A 16,177-nucleotide genomic window follows, 5' to 3' on the forward strand; every position below is an offset into this window, starting at 1 on the left:
ACTCTTTAAGTAAATTTTAAACATAGGAACTCAACCAAATAAAAGTTACAGCACTGATATATATTTGTCAAGGGTATACATCTGCTTTCAATGGAACTGAAATAAAATTTGTTATTTGTAATATTTTAAGCTTAACATTGCTCCAAAAATCAATTTACAACAGAAGAACATAATTATAGGATAGCTTTATTCCAAAAAAGTTTGAGTAAAAACATGTTTAACAAAATATATTAGATAATCTTTGTAAAATCACAATATAATACATTTTAAAAAATAATGTACTTTGGTATTAGGGCTTTCCCTAAAAGTTCCTAGTGAGCATATACCTCACACCTTATTTTAAATTAATTAAATAAAGAGTAAGGGTACTTTTTGCTCAAAAAAAGAATGTGTGTGTGTGTTTGGGGGGGGGGGTTCTGTGCTCTACTAGGCACTTTAATGGAAACCGTCTACAAATTTTAGTCAAAATAATCTTCAATATCAATGTTGGGGTCTAATAGATCCTCTCCATAAACTATAAATATATTATTGTAGCTTTCTGTATTAAAACAAGATATAAAGATTCTTCGCTTATTGCTGCCTAATCGTTTTATGAATCCATATTCCAATAATACAATAAAAAATAAGTAAACAATTAAAAGGATATACAGTTCCTACGATTTTAAAACTTTACCTAATTATTACAGGAATCATCCATCATACGTTTAAATTAAAGTTTAATACGGCTAAACTAACTAATATAGCTAATTTAACGGACAGGATGACCGACTCAAAATGTAGAAAGGCTTCGCTAAAAAAAATATAATAAAAAATGTTGAAAACTACAATTCCTGAGAGATCCATTTGGTTTAATATCAGATTCTCAAAAGTCTCTTCTAAAAAATAGAAAATTTCAAGAAGTTTCTTTTTTGCATGCATGACAAATAAAACATCAGATTTTTAAATTTTGTTATACAATGTAATGTCAAACTAAAATATTACGATACATGATTTTTCAGTTTTGCTTAGAACCGGTTCCAGATAAAATTAATAGGATTCAAATCCATACGGGAATAGTTATTTATCGCATTATATTATTATAGACAGCTTTCCGTGGTTAGTAAAATGAACAAGAATCGTTTTCATGAAAACGTATGCCTTTTTAAATAACAAAAATTCAGTATGACAGAGAACGGGTTCTAATCCAGCGGATATTAAACGGTTTGAAAGGCATACTGGAAACTGTTACCTAGATCTGTATCTCCAATAAGAACTGCTCCTTGCATTCGACCATTTTGCATCACCAGCTTTACATATTCCTAGATATATGTATATTAGTCAGAGAAGGAGGGGACAATGGGCTGTTTATTAAACTAGTCCCTAAAATTTTATAATAACGTTTTCTTATTCGTTGCCTTTATAACTTTGGGGACTAGATTTGATTAAATGGTCAATAAAGTAGTGTCCAAACGTTTCAACCACCAACTGTAAACTATATATCATATATAATTTTATATATCATATGTATCATAAGCATAAAGGGAAAAAGCTACCCATATATTTTTACTTCAAAATAGGGTGGGGGGGGGGGGATCAGTATTCGAAAAAAACTTTGTGGGAAGTTTTCGAGGCGAAGCGATGCAATGTATGTCAGTCAATTCATCCTTCACACTGTGATGGAGAATAAATTTTCTTGGCTGTTATTTAGGATAGACTGCTGAATTTTTGGGGTATAGTCCTTTCCATGACATCGCTCCATATGGGGCGATGATTTTCTATAGCTCCTTCAAGGAGCTATAGCATAGCCTCTTATCATATGGAGCGATGTGATAGCCCCTTTTAAGGAGCGTTCATATCGCCTCTTATGATAAGAGGCTATGCTATAGCTCCTTCATGGCCTCTTAATAGCTCCTTTGAAGGGGCGTTAATATCGCCTCTTATGATAAGAGGCTATGCTATAGCCCCATGATGGCTCCTTCATAGCCTCTCCATCGCCCCTCCGTAGTCCCTTACCTTAATTTATATAACAACCCACTTGATGGCCCCTACATCGCTCCTCCATCGCCCCTTCTCCAAATTTATATTACATTGTACTTTGATGGCCCCTACATCGCTCCTACATCGCCCCTACATCGCTCCTACATCGCTCCTTCATCGCTCCTTCTCCAAATTTATATTAAATTGTACTGTGATGGCCCCTACATCGCTCCTACATCGCTCCTTCTCCAAATTTATATTAAATTGTACTGTGATGGCCCCTACATCGCTCCTACATCGCTCCTTCATCGCTCCTACATCGCCCCTTCATCGCTCCTTCTCCAAATTTATATTACATTGCAACTTGATGGCCCCTACATCGCTGCTACATCGCTCCTTCATCGCTCCTACATCGCCCCTCCATCGCTCCTACATCGCTCCTTCTCCAAATTTATATTAAATTGTACTGTGATGGCCCCTACATCGCTCCTACATCGCTCCTTCATCGCTCCTACATCGCCCCTTCATCGCTCCTTCTCCAAATTTATATTACATTGTACTTTGATGGCCCCTACATCGCCCCTCCATTGCCCCTCCATCGCTCCTACATCGCCCCTCCATTGCTCCTTCATCGCTCCTTCTCCAAATTTATATTACATTGTACTTTGATGGCTCCTACATCGCCCCTCCATCGCTCCTACATCGCCCCTCCATCGCTCCTACATCGCTCCTTCTCCAAATTTATATTAAATTGTACTGTGATGGCCCCTACATCGCTCCTACATCGCTCCTTCATTGCTCCTACATCGCCCCTTCATCGCTCCTTCTCCAAATTTATATTACATTGCAACTTGATGGCCCCTACATCGCTCCTACATAGCTCCTACATAGCTCCTCCATCGCTCCTCCATCGCTCCTTCATCGCTCCTACATCGCCCCTTCATCGCTCCTTCTCCAAATTTATATTACATTGCAACTTGATGGCCCCTACATCGCTCCTCCATCGCCCCTTAATAGCCCCTTACCTTAATTTATATAACAAAGCTCCTATATGGCCTCTCTATCGCCCCTTAATAGCCACTTAATTTAATTATATAACATTGCCCCTACATAGCCTCTCCATCGCCCCTTAATAGCCCCTTACCTAAATTTATATAACAAAGCTCCTATATAGCCTCTCCATCGCCCCTTAATAGCCCCTTACCTTAATTATGTAACATAGCCCCTACATAGCCTCTCAATCGCCCCTTAATAGCCTCTTACCTTAATTTATATAACATAGCCCCTATATAGCCTCTCCATCGCCCCTTAATAGCCCCTTACCCTAATCTATATAACATAGCCCCTACAAAGCCTCTCCATCGCCCCTTAATAGCCCCTTACCTTAATCTATATAACAAAGCTCCTACATAGCCTCTCCATCGCCCCATAATAGCCTCTTACCTTAATTATGTAACATAGCCCCTACATAGCCTCTCCATCGCCCCTAAATAGCCCCTTACCCTAATTTATATAACATAGCCCCTACATAGCCTCTCCATCGCCCCTTAATAGCTCCTTACCTTAATTTATATAACATAGCCCCTACATAGCCTCTCCATCGCCCCTTAATAGCCCCTTACCTTAATTTATATAACATAGCCCTACATAGCCTCTCCATCGCCCCTTAATAGCCCCTTACCTTAATTTATATAGCATAGCCCCTACATAGCCTCTCCATCGCCCCTTAATAGCCTCTTACCTTAATTTATATAATCCTTACCTTAATATATATAACATAGCCCCTACATAGCCTCTCCATCGCCCCTGAATAGCCCCTTACCCTAATTTATATAACATAGCCCCTACATAGCCTCTCCATCGCCCCTTACCTTAATTTATATAACATAGCCCCTACATCGCCCCTCCATCGCTCCTACATCGCCCCTTCATCGCTCCTTCTTCAAATTTATATTAAATTGTACTGTGATGGCCCCTACATCGCTCCTACATCGCTCCTTCATTGCTCCTACATCGCCCCTTCATCGCTCCTTCTCCAAATTTATATTACATTGCAACTTGATGGCCCCTACATCGCTCCTACATAGCTCCTCCATCGCTCCTCCATCGCTCCTTCATCGCTCCTACATCGCCCCTTCATCGCTCCTTCTCCAAATTTATATTACATTGCAACTTGATGGCCCCTACATCGCTCCTCCATCGCCCCTTAATAGCCCCTTACCTTAATTTATATAACAAAGCTCCTATATGGCCTCTCTATCGCCCCTTAATAGCCACTTAATTTAATTATATAACATTGCCCCTACATAGCCTCTCCATCGCCCCTTAATAGCCCCTTACCTAAATTTATATAACAAAGCTCCTATATAGCCTCTCCATCGCCCCTTAATAGCCCCTTACCTTAATTATGTAACATAGCCCCTACATAGCCTCTCAATCGCCCCTTAATAGCCTCTTACCTTAATTTATATAACATAGCCCCTATATAGCCTCTCCATCGCCCCTTAATAGCCCCTTACCCTAATCTATATAACATAGCCCCTACAAAGCCTCTCCATCGCCCCTTAATAGCCCCTTACCTTAATCTATATAACAAAGCTCCTACATAGCCTCTCCATCGCCCCATAATAGCCTCTTACCTTAATTATGTAACATAGCCCCTACATAGCCTCTCCATCGCCCCTAAATAGCCCCTTACCCTAATTTATATAACATAGCCCCTACATAGCCTCTCCATCGCCCCTTAATAGCTCCTTACCTTAATTTATATAACATAGCCCCTACATAGCCTCTCCATCGCCCCTTAATAGCCCCTTACCTTAATTTATATAACATAGCCCTACATAGCCTCTCCATCGCCCCTTAATAGCCCCTTACCTTAATTTATATAGCATAGCCCCTACATAGCCTCTCCATCGCCCCTTAATAGCCTCTTACCTTAATTTATATAATCCTTACCTCAATATATATAACATAGCCCCTACATAGCCTCTCCATCGCCCCTGAATAGCCCCTTACCCTAATTTATATAACATAGCCCCTACATAGCCTCTCCATCGCCCCTTACCTTAATTTATATAACATAGCCCCTACATCGCCCCTCCATCGCTCCTACATCGCCCCTTCATCGCTCCTTCTTCAAATTTATATTAAATTGTACTGTGATGGCCCCTACATCGCTCCTACATCGCTCCTTCATTGCTCCTACATCGCCCCTTCATCGCTCCTTCTCCAAATTTATATTACATTGCAACTTGATGGCCCCTACATCGCTCCTACATAGCTCCTCCATCGCTCCTCCATCGCTCCTTCATCGCTCCTACATCGCCCCTTCATCGCTCCTTCTCCAAATTTATATTACATTGCAACTTGATGGCCCCTACATCGCTCCTCCATCGCCCCTTAATAGCCCCTTACCTTAATTTATATAACAAAGCTCCTATATGGCCTCTCTATCGCCCCTTAATAGCCACTTAATTTAATTATATAACATTGCCCCTACATAGCCTCTCCATCGCCCCTTAATAGCCCCTTACCTAAATTTATATAACAAAGCTCCTATATAGCCTCTCCATCGCCCCTTAATAGCCCCTTACCTTAATTATGTAACATAGCCCCTACATAGCCTCTCAATCGCCCCTTAATAGCCTCTTACCTTAATTTATATAACATAGCCCCTATATAGCCTCTCCATCGCCCCTTAATAGCCCCTTACCCTAATCTATATAACATAGCCCCTACAAAGCCTCTCCATCGCCCCTTAATAGCCCCTTACCTTAATCTATATAACAAAGCTCCTACATAGCCTCTCCATCGCCCCATAATAGCCTCTTACCTTAATTATGTAACATAGCCCCTACATAGCCTCTCCATCGCCCCTAAATAGCCCCTTACCCTAATTTATATAACATAGCCCCTACATAGCCTCTCCATCGCCCCTTAATAGCTCCTTACCTTAATTTATATAACATAGCCCCTACATAGCCTCTCCATCGCCCCTTAATAGCCCCTTACCTTAATTTATATAACATAGCCCTACATAGCCTCTCCATCGCCCCTTAATAGCCCCTTACCTTAATTTATATAGCATAGCCCCTACATAGCCTCTCCATCGCCCCTTAATAGCCTCTTACCTTAATTTATATAATCCTTACCTTAATATATATAACATAGCCCCTACATAGCCTCTCCATCGCCCCTAAATAGCCCCTTACCCTAATTTATATAACATAGCCCCTACATAGCCTCTCCATCGCCCCTTAATAGCCCCTTACCTTAATTTATATAACATAGCCTCTACATAGCCTCTCCATCGCCCCTTAATAGCCCCTTACCTTAATTTATATAACATAGCCCTACATAGCCTCTCCATCGCCCCTTAATAGCCCCTTACCTTAATTTATATAGCATAGCCCCTACATAGCCTCTCCATCGCCCCTTAATAGCCTCTTACCTTAATTTATATAATCCTTACCTTAATATATATAACATAGCCCCTACATAGCCTCTCCATCGCCCCTGAATAGCCCCTTACCCTAATTTATATAACATAGCCCCTACATAGCCTCTCCATCGCCCCTTAATAGCTCCTTACCTTAATTTATATAACATAGCCCCTACATAGCCTCTCCATCGCCCCTTAATAGCCCCTTACCTTAATTTATATAACATAGCCTCTACATAGCCTCTCCATCGCCCCTTAATAGCCCCTTACCTTAATTATGTAACATAGCCCCTACATAGCCTCTCCATCGCCCCTTAATATCCCCTTACCTTAATTATATAACATAGCTCCTACATAGCCTCCCCATCGCCCCTTAATAGCCCCTTACCCGATTTTATATAACATAGCCCCTAAATAGCCTCTTCATCGCCCCTTAATAGCCCCTTACCTTAATTTATATAACATAGCCCCTACATAGCCTCTCCATCGCCCCTTAATAGTCCTTTACCTTAATTTATATAAAATAGCCCCTATATAGCCTCTCTATCGCCCCTTATGCCAATTTATATAACATAGCCGCTACATAGCCTCTCCATCGCCCCTTAATAGCTCCTTACCTTAATTTATATAACATAGCCTCTCCATCGCCCCTTAATAGCCCTCCATCGCCACTTAAAAGCCCCTTACCTTAATTTATATAACATAGCCTCTACATAGCCTCTCCATCGCCCCTTAATAGCCCCTTATATCCTCCTTCAAAACAGTTATACACCTTCCTAGGATCTATTGGAAGCTACCCTATAAAGGAGAACCATATTGGTTCTGCAGTTAGCGATCTTCTTTGATACATACAGACAATGATCCTGTTACTTTTTATAAGGATTAAAAATAAAATGGCCTAAAGCCATCTCATTACCCATAGGAAGCTTCACTGTAAAGGAGAACCATGTCGGTTTAGTGGTTAGCAAGGTACAGACAGACATACATACAGACAAAGATCCTGTTACTTTATTATAAGGATTAAAATAAAATAGTTATTAACCTCCCCAGGACCTATGAGAAGCTACCCTATTAAGGAGAACGATCTCAGGACCTATAGGAATCTTCACTGTAAAGGAGAACCATATTGGTTCATCGGTTAGCAAGATCCTTCGGTACAGACAGACATTCATACATACAGACAAAGATTCTGTTAATTTATTTTAAGAAATACAGATAAAATTGTTATAAACCTTTCCAGGCCTAAAACCATCTCAGGACCTAATTTCTGCCGTTGACAACTCGAGTTAAGTTACTATATTATTTTTACAATGTTTAACTTATCTGTTATTATTGGCTGACGAAAAGTTTGGGCAAAAAAAAAATTTATTCTTCAATGAAATATCTCTCCAGTATAATTTTGCCAAGTGCTAATTTATTAAGAATAAAGTTTGCCACAAATTTACCAAAAAATCTCATTGTCATTTCGCCAGGGAGGATTAGGATAGTTCCCAAAGTGTTATAAGTTGGCTTATCCAAGAGTGCTGTCTAGTCTCCAAAGTTTTATAATACCGTTTTCTTATTCGTTAGATTAACAACCTTGGGGACTTTTTATTGTTTTGTGATTGTTTAGTTCATTAAGTTGAGTGTCTAAATGTTTCAACCACTAATTCTAAACTAAAGAAGGGGTAATTTTGTGAATCATCAATGGGAATAATTAATATATAAACATACATATATATACAGTGTTTTTTTTTATGAGAGCATTTTTGAAAGCAATTTTACCCTACTTATAGTTATCAGAATTTAATGATTAATGGCTTATTCTCTTCGTTTTTTATAACCATTAACAGAAAAGCAAAAAAATATTTCAGTTTTTATTTAAAAAGTACAGTAAATTCAAAATTTCAAAACATGGGTGTCAACATCTAAAATAGTTATTTCTCGCATCGTATTATAAACGGCTTTCCGCGGATATAGAAAGTACAATTATGAGATTAAAACTAGTTTTTTTAGCCCCGAGGTGCAGAAGGCACCGGCTAAAAAAACTGGGTTTAATCTTATGATTGTACATATCTATATTCGTAGAAAGCTGGATATAATACGATGCTAGACATAGTTTTTTCGTATGGATGAGAACCGGTTCCTATCCACCGGATTCAAATGAATACGAGAAATGGTTTTAGCGCATTTTTCTTATGCTCAAATCTTCTACCCTTTCCAAGAATGGAGGGAGTACATTGGGGGGCCAGTATTCCCTCCCTGGTTGAGATATGGCCTTCAAATTTCAAAATGTTCTAGTACATGTCACAAGTAGTATCTATATAAATTTTTAGCTCAATATCTCAACTTTGAAGCGTTTTGCAGCCATTCTTGCAAAGGTAGATTATAAGAAAAATGCACTAAAACCATTTTTAGATGTTGACACCTAAGTTTTAAATTTTTTAATTTACTGTACTTTTTGAATAAAAACTGAAATATTTTTTGCTTTTCTATTAAAGGTTATAAAAAAGAAGAGAATAAGCCATTAATCATTAAATTCTAATAACTATAAGTAAGGTAAAATTGCTTTCAAAAAAGTTCTCATAAAAAAACACACTGTATATATGTATATATATCATTTTATCGACAATCATCTTATCCCTGTAGATCTCTGATTATCAGAGCATTTTTGAAATATTTGCTGCTTATTTTTTGGCTGCCTTTGGCAAAATAATTTTTTTTCATAAAAAATGTATACAAAATTATCGTATTAATTTGGTAAATATATCATTGCACTTGAATTATTTTTAAGTCACTAACGGCTAATCCCATAGATGACCCTAGGAGTACTTTAATGAATAGATGTGGTGGAGAGGGGGGGGAGGGGGAAGGTTAAGAATTTAAGGGAAGTGATACCTTCCGGGGGCTGAAAGTGTTAGTCCCCTCCCCAAAATGAAAACTTTTCCTGCGAGTAAAATAAGCTTCAATGTAAAGGAGAAGCATATCGGTTCAGTTGATACTGATAAACATCCTGTTACTTTAATGTAAATATTAGTTTAAGGATAGTCTGTATAATCTCAGGGATAAAGGAAACATTAGGCAATTTTTACAATAGTCTCCAAAGTTTTATAATGAAGTTTTCTTATTCGTTGGCTCAAAACTTTGGGGACTTTTGTCATATTTTGGTTGTAGTGTTGCAATTTTGTGTATCGTTATTAGGGATGGATAAAAATTTATCGGCCATTGTCTTATTCCTTTAGATCCTTGGTATAATCAACTGAATATCAGTTCCAACAACAAAAATTAAGATATTGCTTCGCTTTTTATGGACAAATATCCTGTTATTTTATTATAAGGAAAAAAAATAAACTATCTTAAAATCATCTCAGTACTCAGCGGTTAGCAAGATCCTACGGTATAGACAGACAGACATACATCATATCGGTTTAGCAGCAAACGAGATCCTTTGCTACAGACAAAAAAAAACTTTGTATATCGACTAGCGGCTACGCCCCCAGCATCTATTGGCTCTGTATTCAAAGGGGAATGAATAAAAGCCTAAAGCCTTCCCAGGACTTAAAATAGAATAGCCTAAAACCATCCCTCGACTTAAAATAAAATAGCCTAAAGCCATTACAAGACAAATATTAAGCTTACCTGAAATAGAAAGCCCAATCTGTTTAGTAGTTATTGAGATCTTAAGTTTCAGAACAGAAAGCCTTACTAACGTGGACAAACACAGGATATTTCGGACAAATGTCGGAGTGGACATTATATAAGTAAAACGCAGAAGTGTCTATAATATCTTAAAAATTAGGTTTCAACAACATTTTTTTAGTTATTTCTACACAGGTTAGGTTAGGTTAAGATATAAATATACAAATAAGCCCCCTGCAGGGGTTAGGCATATAAAAAAACCTATTTGACAGTTGTAAACAATGTGAGAAAAAAATATGTTTTAGTTTAATGAAATGTTCTATCTGTTTCAAACCTTTGCCTTTCGATAGAACTTACCTACTTTGGAAAACTGTTAGACTGATTTTAAAATTTCAGTCTGTGAGAAAAGATATTCAAGATTTTTTTTTGTTTTGAAAGATTTTTATCTTATAAATAAAATAAAAGACACTCCTGCGTTTTACATAAGCAATGTCCACTCCGACGATTGTCCCATTCCTAGGTTTGTCCACTCCAACGTTTGTTTATGTTTTACTACTTTATATAATAGGATAATATGTATTCTTCTTTTATATTTCTCTTTTCTTATTCACTTGCAGCTGCGCTCTTTTTAATGTAAGGAGGCAGAAAAATAGCCTAAACCAATTAGGGGCTTAAATCTGAAAATGAAAAAGCAAAAAACCATCCCATGACCTATGTGAAGCTTCCCTTAAATGGAGAATTTAGTCAGTTTATGAAATTTTTAAGCTTCAGACCAAAAAAAATACTTTTTTTGTTAAAAGAGAGACTTTTCTACAATTAGGGCTAGTCCTTTCGTCATTGCTCTTCTCATTAAGTTAAGCATGTGGTTTTCTCTGCTATTGTTAAAGATAGACTGTTGAGATTTTTAGTGAATATTCCCATGACATATGTATATCCAGTCTATAAATTATTTTGTCTGTCTCTCAATTATGCTTCAAAAGACTTAGGTTTCGTGATAATCTTTGAGTAATAGCATATTCTCTTAAAGTCTGCTCTATAACTTACTTTGTCTGTTTGTCCATTATATGATCCTTATTCAATATTCTATTTAACTAAAAAATTTCATTCTCTTAGTTTATTTTTTTTCTTTATTTCATTATGTTATTATATTATTTATATTTATTTTATTAATTCATTATATTTTCATTATAATTTTCCTTTTTAAATGCGAAACTTTTCTATAGTAAGGATTGGTTTGTCCGTACGTCCAAACGGTTAGACGACATTTTCTTTAATTTAGACATGTTATAAATATCCTATCGATTTCAAACTTTGCAGAATGATTTCTATAACAGTTGGGTACAATACTATATTCATTACTAGAAAGTATGTACGTCCATTTTTTTGTATAATATCATTGTCCCATTCATCTGGGTTTTGGAGTAATGTTTCTTAGGACAACAAGGTTTAGTATTATAATCAAATACTAAAAATAAAATTATGCCCTTTTACTATATTCTATACTAGCAGATTCGCCCCTAGCCTCAGGGGCTTTGCCCCAAGAGGTGATAAAATTTTTTTTTGGCGAAATTCGTAATAGGACCAAGAAAATCTTCAGCAAAAAAAAAAATGGGGGGGGATTTTTTTGTTTTTGGGGGGGTTGGGGGTATCCCACCCCCCAAGAAAATAGCCTAAAACCACCACAGGACCAGTAGGTATATTCCCTGAATAGTAGAATATAATCGGTCCAGTGGTTACCGAGATCTTAAGGGACTGACAGACGGACAGACAGACGGACAGACAGACGGACAGACAGACGGACAGACAGACGGACAGACAGACGGACAGACAGACAGACGGATGGACAGACATCATTCTACTTTGTATTATAGATTTACGCTAATTTTAACAAAATTTATGTTTGACCTCCTGATTTTAGAGCTTTGCTTTTGTGAATGTTGTTATCCTTGTTATCTTGCTTTTTTTTCCTTTTTCATAACCTATTATATAAAGTAGTAATCTTTTTTTTGTCTGTAGAAAAGCTAACCGCTGAACCTATATGGTTCTCCTTTACAGTGAAGCTTCTTTTAAGTTCATAGAGGGTTTATAATTATTTCGAGGGAGGGTATCTCCACCCTCCCAGAAAATTCACCCCAAGAAAAATATTACCCCATCCCCTCAAAAAATCTTTTTAACTTTTTAAAAGCAAAGCTTTTCTATATTAAGGATCAGTCCGTACGTCCGTAACGGTTAGCTATTTTCGTTAATTTAGGCATGTGATTCCTTTTAAATTTAAATTATTAAATTTTAAATTTATGTTCTGACTATTCAGTTCTGACACTCTACATTATTAATGTTCATTAAAGGACGCCTGCAAGAAATAACACGCTTTAACTGCTAAAAGACTGCCACAAGAAGACCCAATACCCCAAATTATAAGCCTTCAGCTTCAATAACAAAAAAGTTCTAGGCATTTCAAAATAGCATTTTATGTACAATGGAATTTTTGAAAGATTTCCAATGCTCATAAAAGAAAAAACAATATTAAATTACGTTGCCTAGACATAAAATTATAACCTTATCTTTGTCAGAAACTTAGATTGCCTGTAACTGATTACATTTTTACAATAAAAACACCACATTTCATAGTCAAAATCTATGAAAAAAAATCGATTTAAATTGCATTTTTAAACGAAAATCATAGCGGAAACAAAGGGGTAAACTAATACAAGCTTAGCTGTGATTGGTTGTTAAGCTGATTCAGCCTTCTGATTGGCTACAGTACATTCGGTACAACGCAAGTAAAACTTATTTTTTTTTAATGATTTTGACTATAAAAATGGGTATTTTTATTGTAAAAATATAATTAGTTACTGGAAACCTAAATTTATGACAAAAATAAGCTTATAATTTTGTTTCTAGGCCACGTAGTTTAATTTTAAAGTTTTCAACATGAGCATTGCAATTCTTTCAAAATTTCCATTGTACATAAAATGTCATTTTAAAATGCCTAGAACTTTTTTGTTATAGAAGCTGAAGGCTTCAAATTTGGGGTATTTGGTCTACTTGTGGCAGTCTTTCAGCAGTTAAAGCGTGGTATTTCTTGCAGGCTTCCTTTAAACTTTTTTCTACCGTTTCAGAGCTTTGCTTTTATAAATGTTGTCATCCTTGTCATCCTTTTAAAACTTAAATTTAAAACTGTAGAGGGTCACATTCCTTCCTTACCTTAATGCCCTACCTTCTATAATGAAGGGGCAATACAATTACAGAGGCTGTACAGGAGCCATAAAGGGCCTATGTTATATAAATTAAGGTAAGGGGCGATGAAGAGGCTATGAAGGGGCTATGTTATATAAATTAAGGTAAGAGGCTATTAAGGGGCGATGGAGAGGCTATGTAGGGGCTATGTTATATAATTAAGGTAAGGGGCTATTAAGGGGCGATGGAGATGCTTTGTAGGGCCTATGTTATATAAATTAAGGTAAGAGGCTATTAAGGGGCGATGGAGAGGCTATGTAGGGGCTATGTTATATAAATTAGGGTAAGGGGCTATTTAGGGGCGATGGAGAGGCTATGTAGGGGCTATGTTATATATATTAAGGTAAGGATTATATAAATTAAGGTAAGAGGCTATTAAGGGGCGATGGAGAGGCTATGTAGGGGCTATGCTATATAAATTAAGGTAAGGGGCTATTAAGGGGCGATTGAGAGGCTATGTAGGGGCTATGTTACATAATTAAGGTAAGGGGCTATTAAGGGGCGATGGAGAGGCTATGTAGAGGCTATGTTATATAAATTAAGGTAAGGGGCTATTAAGGGGCGATGGAGAGGCTATGTAGGGGCTATGTTATATAAATTAAGGTAAGGAGCTATTAAGGGGCGATGGAGAGGCTATGTAGGGGCTATGTTATATAAATTAGGGTAAGGGGCTATTCAGGGGCGATGGAGAGGCTATGTAGGGGCTATGTTATATATATTAAGGTAAGGATTATATAAATTAAGGTAAGAGGCTATTAAGGGGCGATGGAGAGGCTATGTAGGGGCTATGCTATATAAATTAAGGTAAGGGGCTATTAAGGGGCGATGGAGAGGCTATGTAGGGCTATGTTATATAAATTAAGGCAAGGGGCTATTAAGGGGCGATGGAGAGGCTATGTAGAGGCTATGTTATATAAATTAAGGTAAGGGGCTATTAAGGGGCGATGGAGAGGCTATGTAGGGGCTATGTTATATAAATTAGGGTAAGGGGCTATTTAGGGGCGATGGAGAGGCTATGTAGGGGCTATGTTATATATATTAAGGTAAGGATTATATAAATTAAGGTAAGAGGCTATTAAGGGGCGATGGAGAGGCTATGTAGGGGCTATGCTATATAAATTAAGGTAAGGGGCTATTAAGGGGCGATGGAGAGGCTATGTAGGGCTATGTTATATAAATTAAGGTAAGGGGCTATTAAGGGGCGATGGAGAGGCTATGTAGGGGCTATGTTATATAAATTAAGGTAAGGAGCTATTAAGGGGCGATGGAGAGGCTATGTAGGGGCTATGTTATATAAATTAGGGTAAGGGGCTATTTAGGGGCGATGGAGAGGCTATGTAGGGGCTATGTTACATAATTAAGGTAAGAGGCTATTATGGGGCGATGGAGAGGCTATGTAGGAGCTTTGTTATATAGATTAAGGTAAGGGGCTATTAAGGGGCGATGGAGAGGCTTTGTAGGGGCTATGTTATATAGATTAGGGTAAGGGGCTATTAAGGGGCGATGGAGAGGCTATATAGGGGCTATGTTATATAAATTAAGGTAAGAGGCTATTAAGGGGCGATTGAGAGGCTATGTAGGGGCTATGTTACATAATTAAGGTAAGGGGCTATTAAGGGGCGATGGAGAGGCTATATAGGAGCTTTGTTATATAAATTTAGGTAAGGGGCTATTAAGGGGCGATGGAGAGGCTATGTAGGGGCAATGTTATATAATTAAATTAAGTGGCTATTAAGGGGCGATAGAGAGGCCATATAGGAGCTTTGTTATATAAATTAAGGTAAGGGGCTATTAAGGGGCGATGGAGGAGCGATGTAGGGGCCATCAAGTTGCAATGTAATATAAATTTGGAGAAGGAGCGATGAAGGGGCGATGTAGGAGCGATGAAGGAGCGATGGAGGAGCGATGGAGGAGCTATGTAGGAGCGATGTAGGGGCCATCAAGTTGCAATGTAATATAAATTTGGAGAAGGAGCGATGAAGGGGCGATGTAGGAGCAATGAAGGAGCGATGTAGGGGCCATCACAGTACAATTTAATATAAATTTGAAGAAGGAGCGATGAAGGGGCGATGTAGGAGCGATGGAGGGGCGATGTAGGGGCTATGTTATATAAATTAAGGTAAGGGGCGATGGAGAGGCTATGTAGGGGCTATGTTATATAAATTAAGGTAAGGGGCGATGGAGAGGCTATGTAGGGGCTATGTTATATAAATTAAGGTAATGGGCTTTTAAGGGGCGATGGAGAGGCTATGTAGGAGCTATGTTATATAAATTAAGGTAAGGGACTATTAAGGGGCAATGGAGAGGCTATGTAGGAGCTTTGTTATATAAATAAAGGTAAGGGGCTATTAGGGGCGATGGAGAGGCTATGTAGGGGCTTTGTTATATAAATTAAGATAAGGGGCTATTAAGGGGCGATGGAGAGGCTATGTAGGGGCTATGTTATAAAAATTAAGGTAAGGAGCTATTAAGGGGCGATGGAGAGGCTATGTAGGGGCTTTTTTATATAAATTAAGGTAAGGGGCTATTAAGGGGCGATGGGGCGATGGAGGAGCGATGGAGGAGAGATGTAGGGGCCATCAAAGTACAATGTAATATAAATTTGTGGAAGGAGCGATGAAGGGGCGATGTAGGAGCGATGGAGGAGCGATGGAGGAGCGATGTAGCAGCGATGTAGGGGCCATCAAGTTGCAATGTTATATAAATTTGGAGAAGGAGCGATGAAGGGGCGATGGAGGAGCGATGTAGGAGCGATGTAGGGGCCATCAAGTTGCAATGTAATATAAATTTGGAGAAGGGGCGATGTAGGAGCGATGAAGGAGCGATGTAGGAGCGATGTAGGGGCCATCACAGTACAATGTAATATAAATTTGAAGAAGGAGCGATGAAGGGGCGATGTAGGAGCGATGGAGGGGCGATGTA

General features: G+C 38.1%; 1 protein-coding gene across 2 annotated transcripts in view; it reads right to left on the reverse strand.

The window, feature by feature from the left end:
- Positions 1–212: 212 nt before the first annotated feature.
- Positions 213–16,177, reverse strand: part of Pyroxd1 (pyridine nucleotide-disulfide oxidoreductase domain 1) — a 418,591-nt gene continuing 402,626 nt past the window's right edge. For both annotated transcript variants that reach the window (XM_080171154.1, XM_080171153.1), the window contains 3 exons: positions 1,229–1,298; positions 831–875; positions 213–514 (listed from right to left, as the gene is read on the reverse strand). In XM_080171154.1, coding sequence (XP_080027280.1) covers positions 459–514; positions 831–875; positions 1,229–1,298 — 171 coding nt within the window. In that variant the 3' untranslated portion in view covers positions 213–458. The remainder of the gene's footprint in view (positions 515–830; positions 876–1,228; positions 1,299–16,177) is intronic.

The sequence above is a fragment of the Acartia tonsa genome, chromosome 9 (genome assembly GCF_053477335.1).
Source record: "Acartia tonsa isolate MP-2025a chromosome 9, ASM5347733v1, whole genome shotgun sequence".
NCBI classification, from domain to species: Eukaryota; Metazoa; Arthropoda; class Copepoda; order Calanoida; family Acartiidae; genus Acartia; species Acartia tonsa.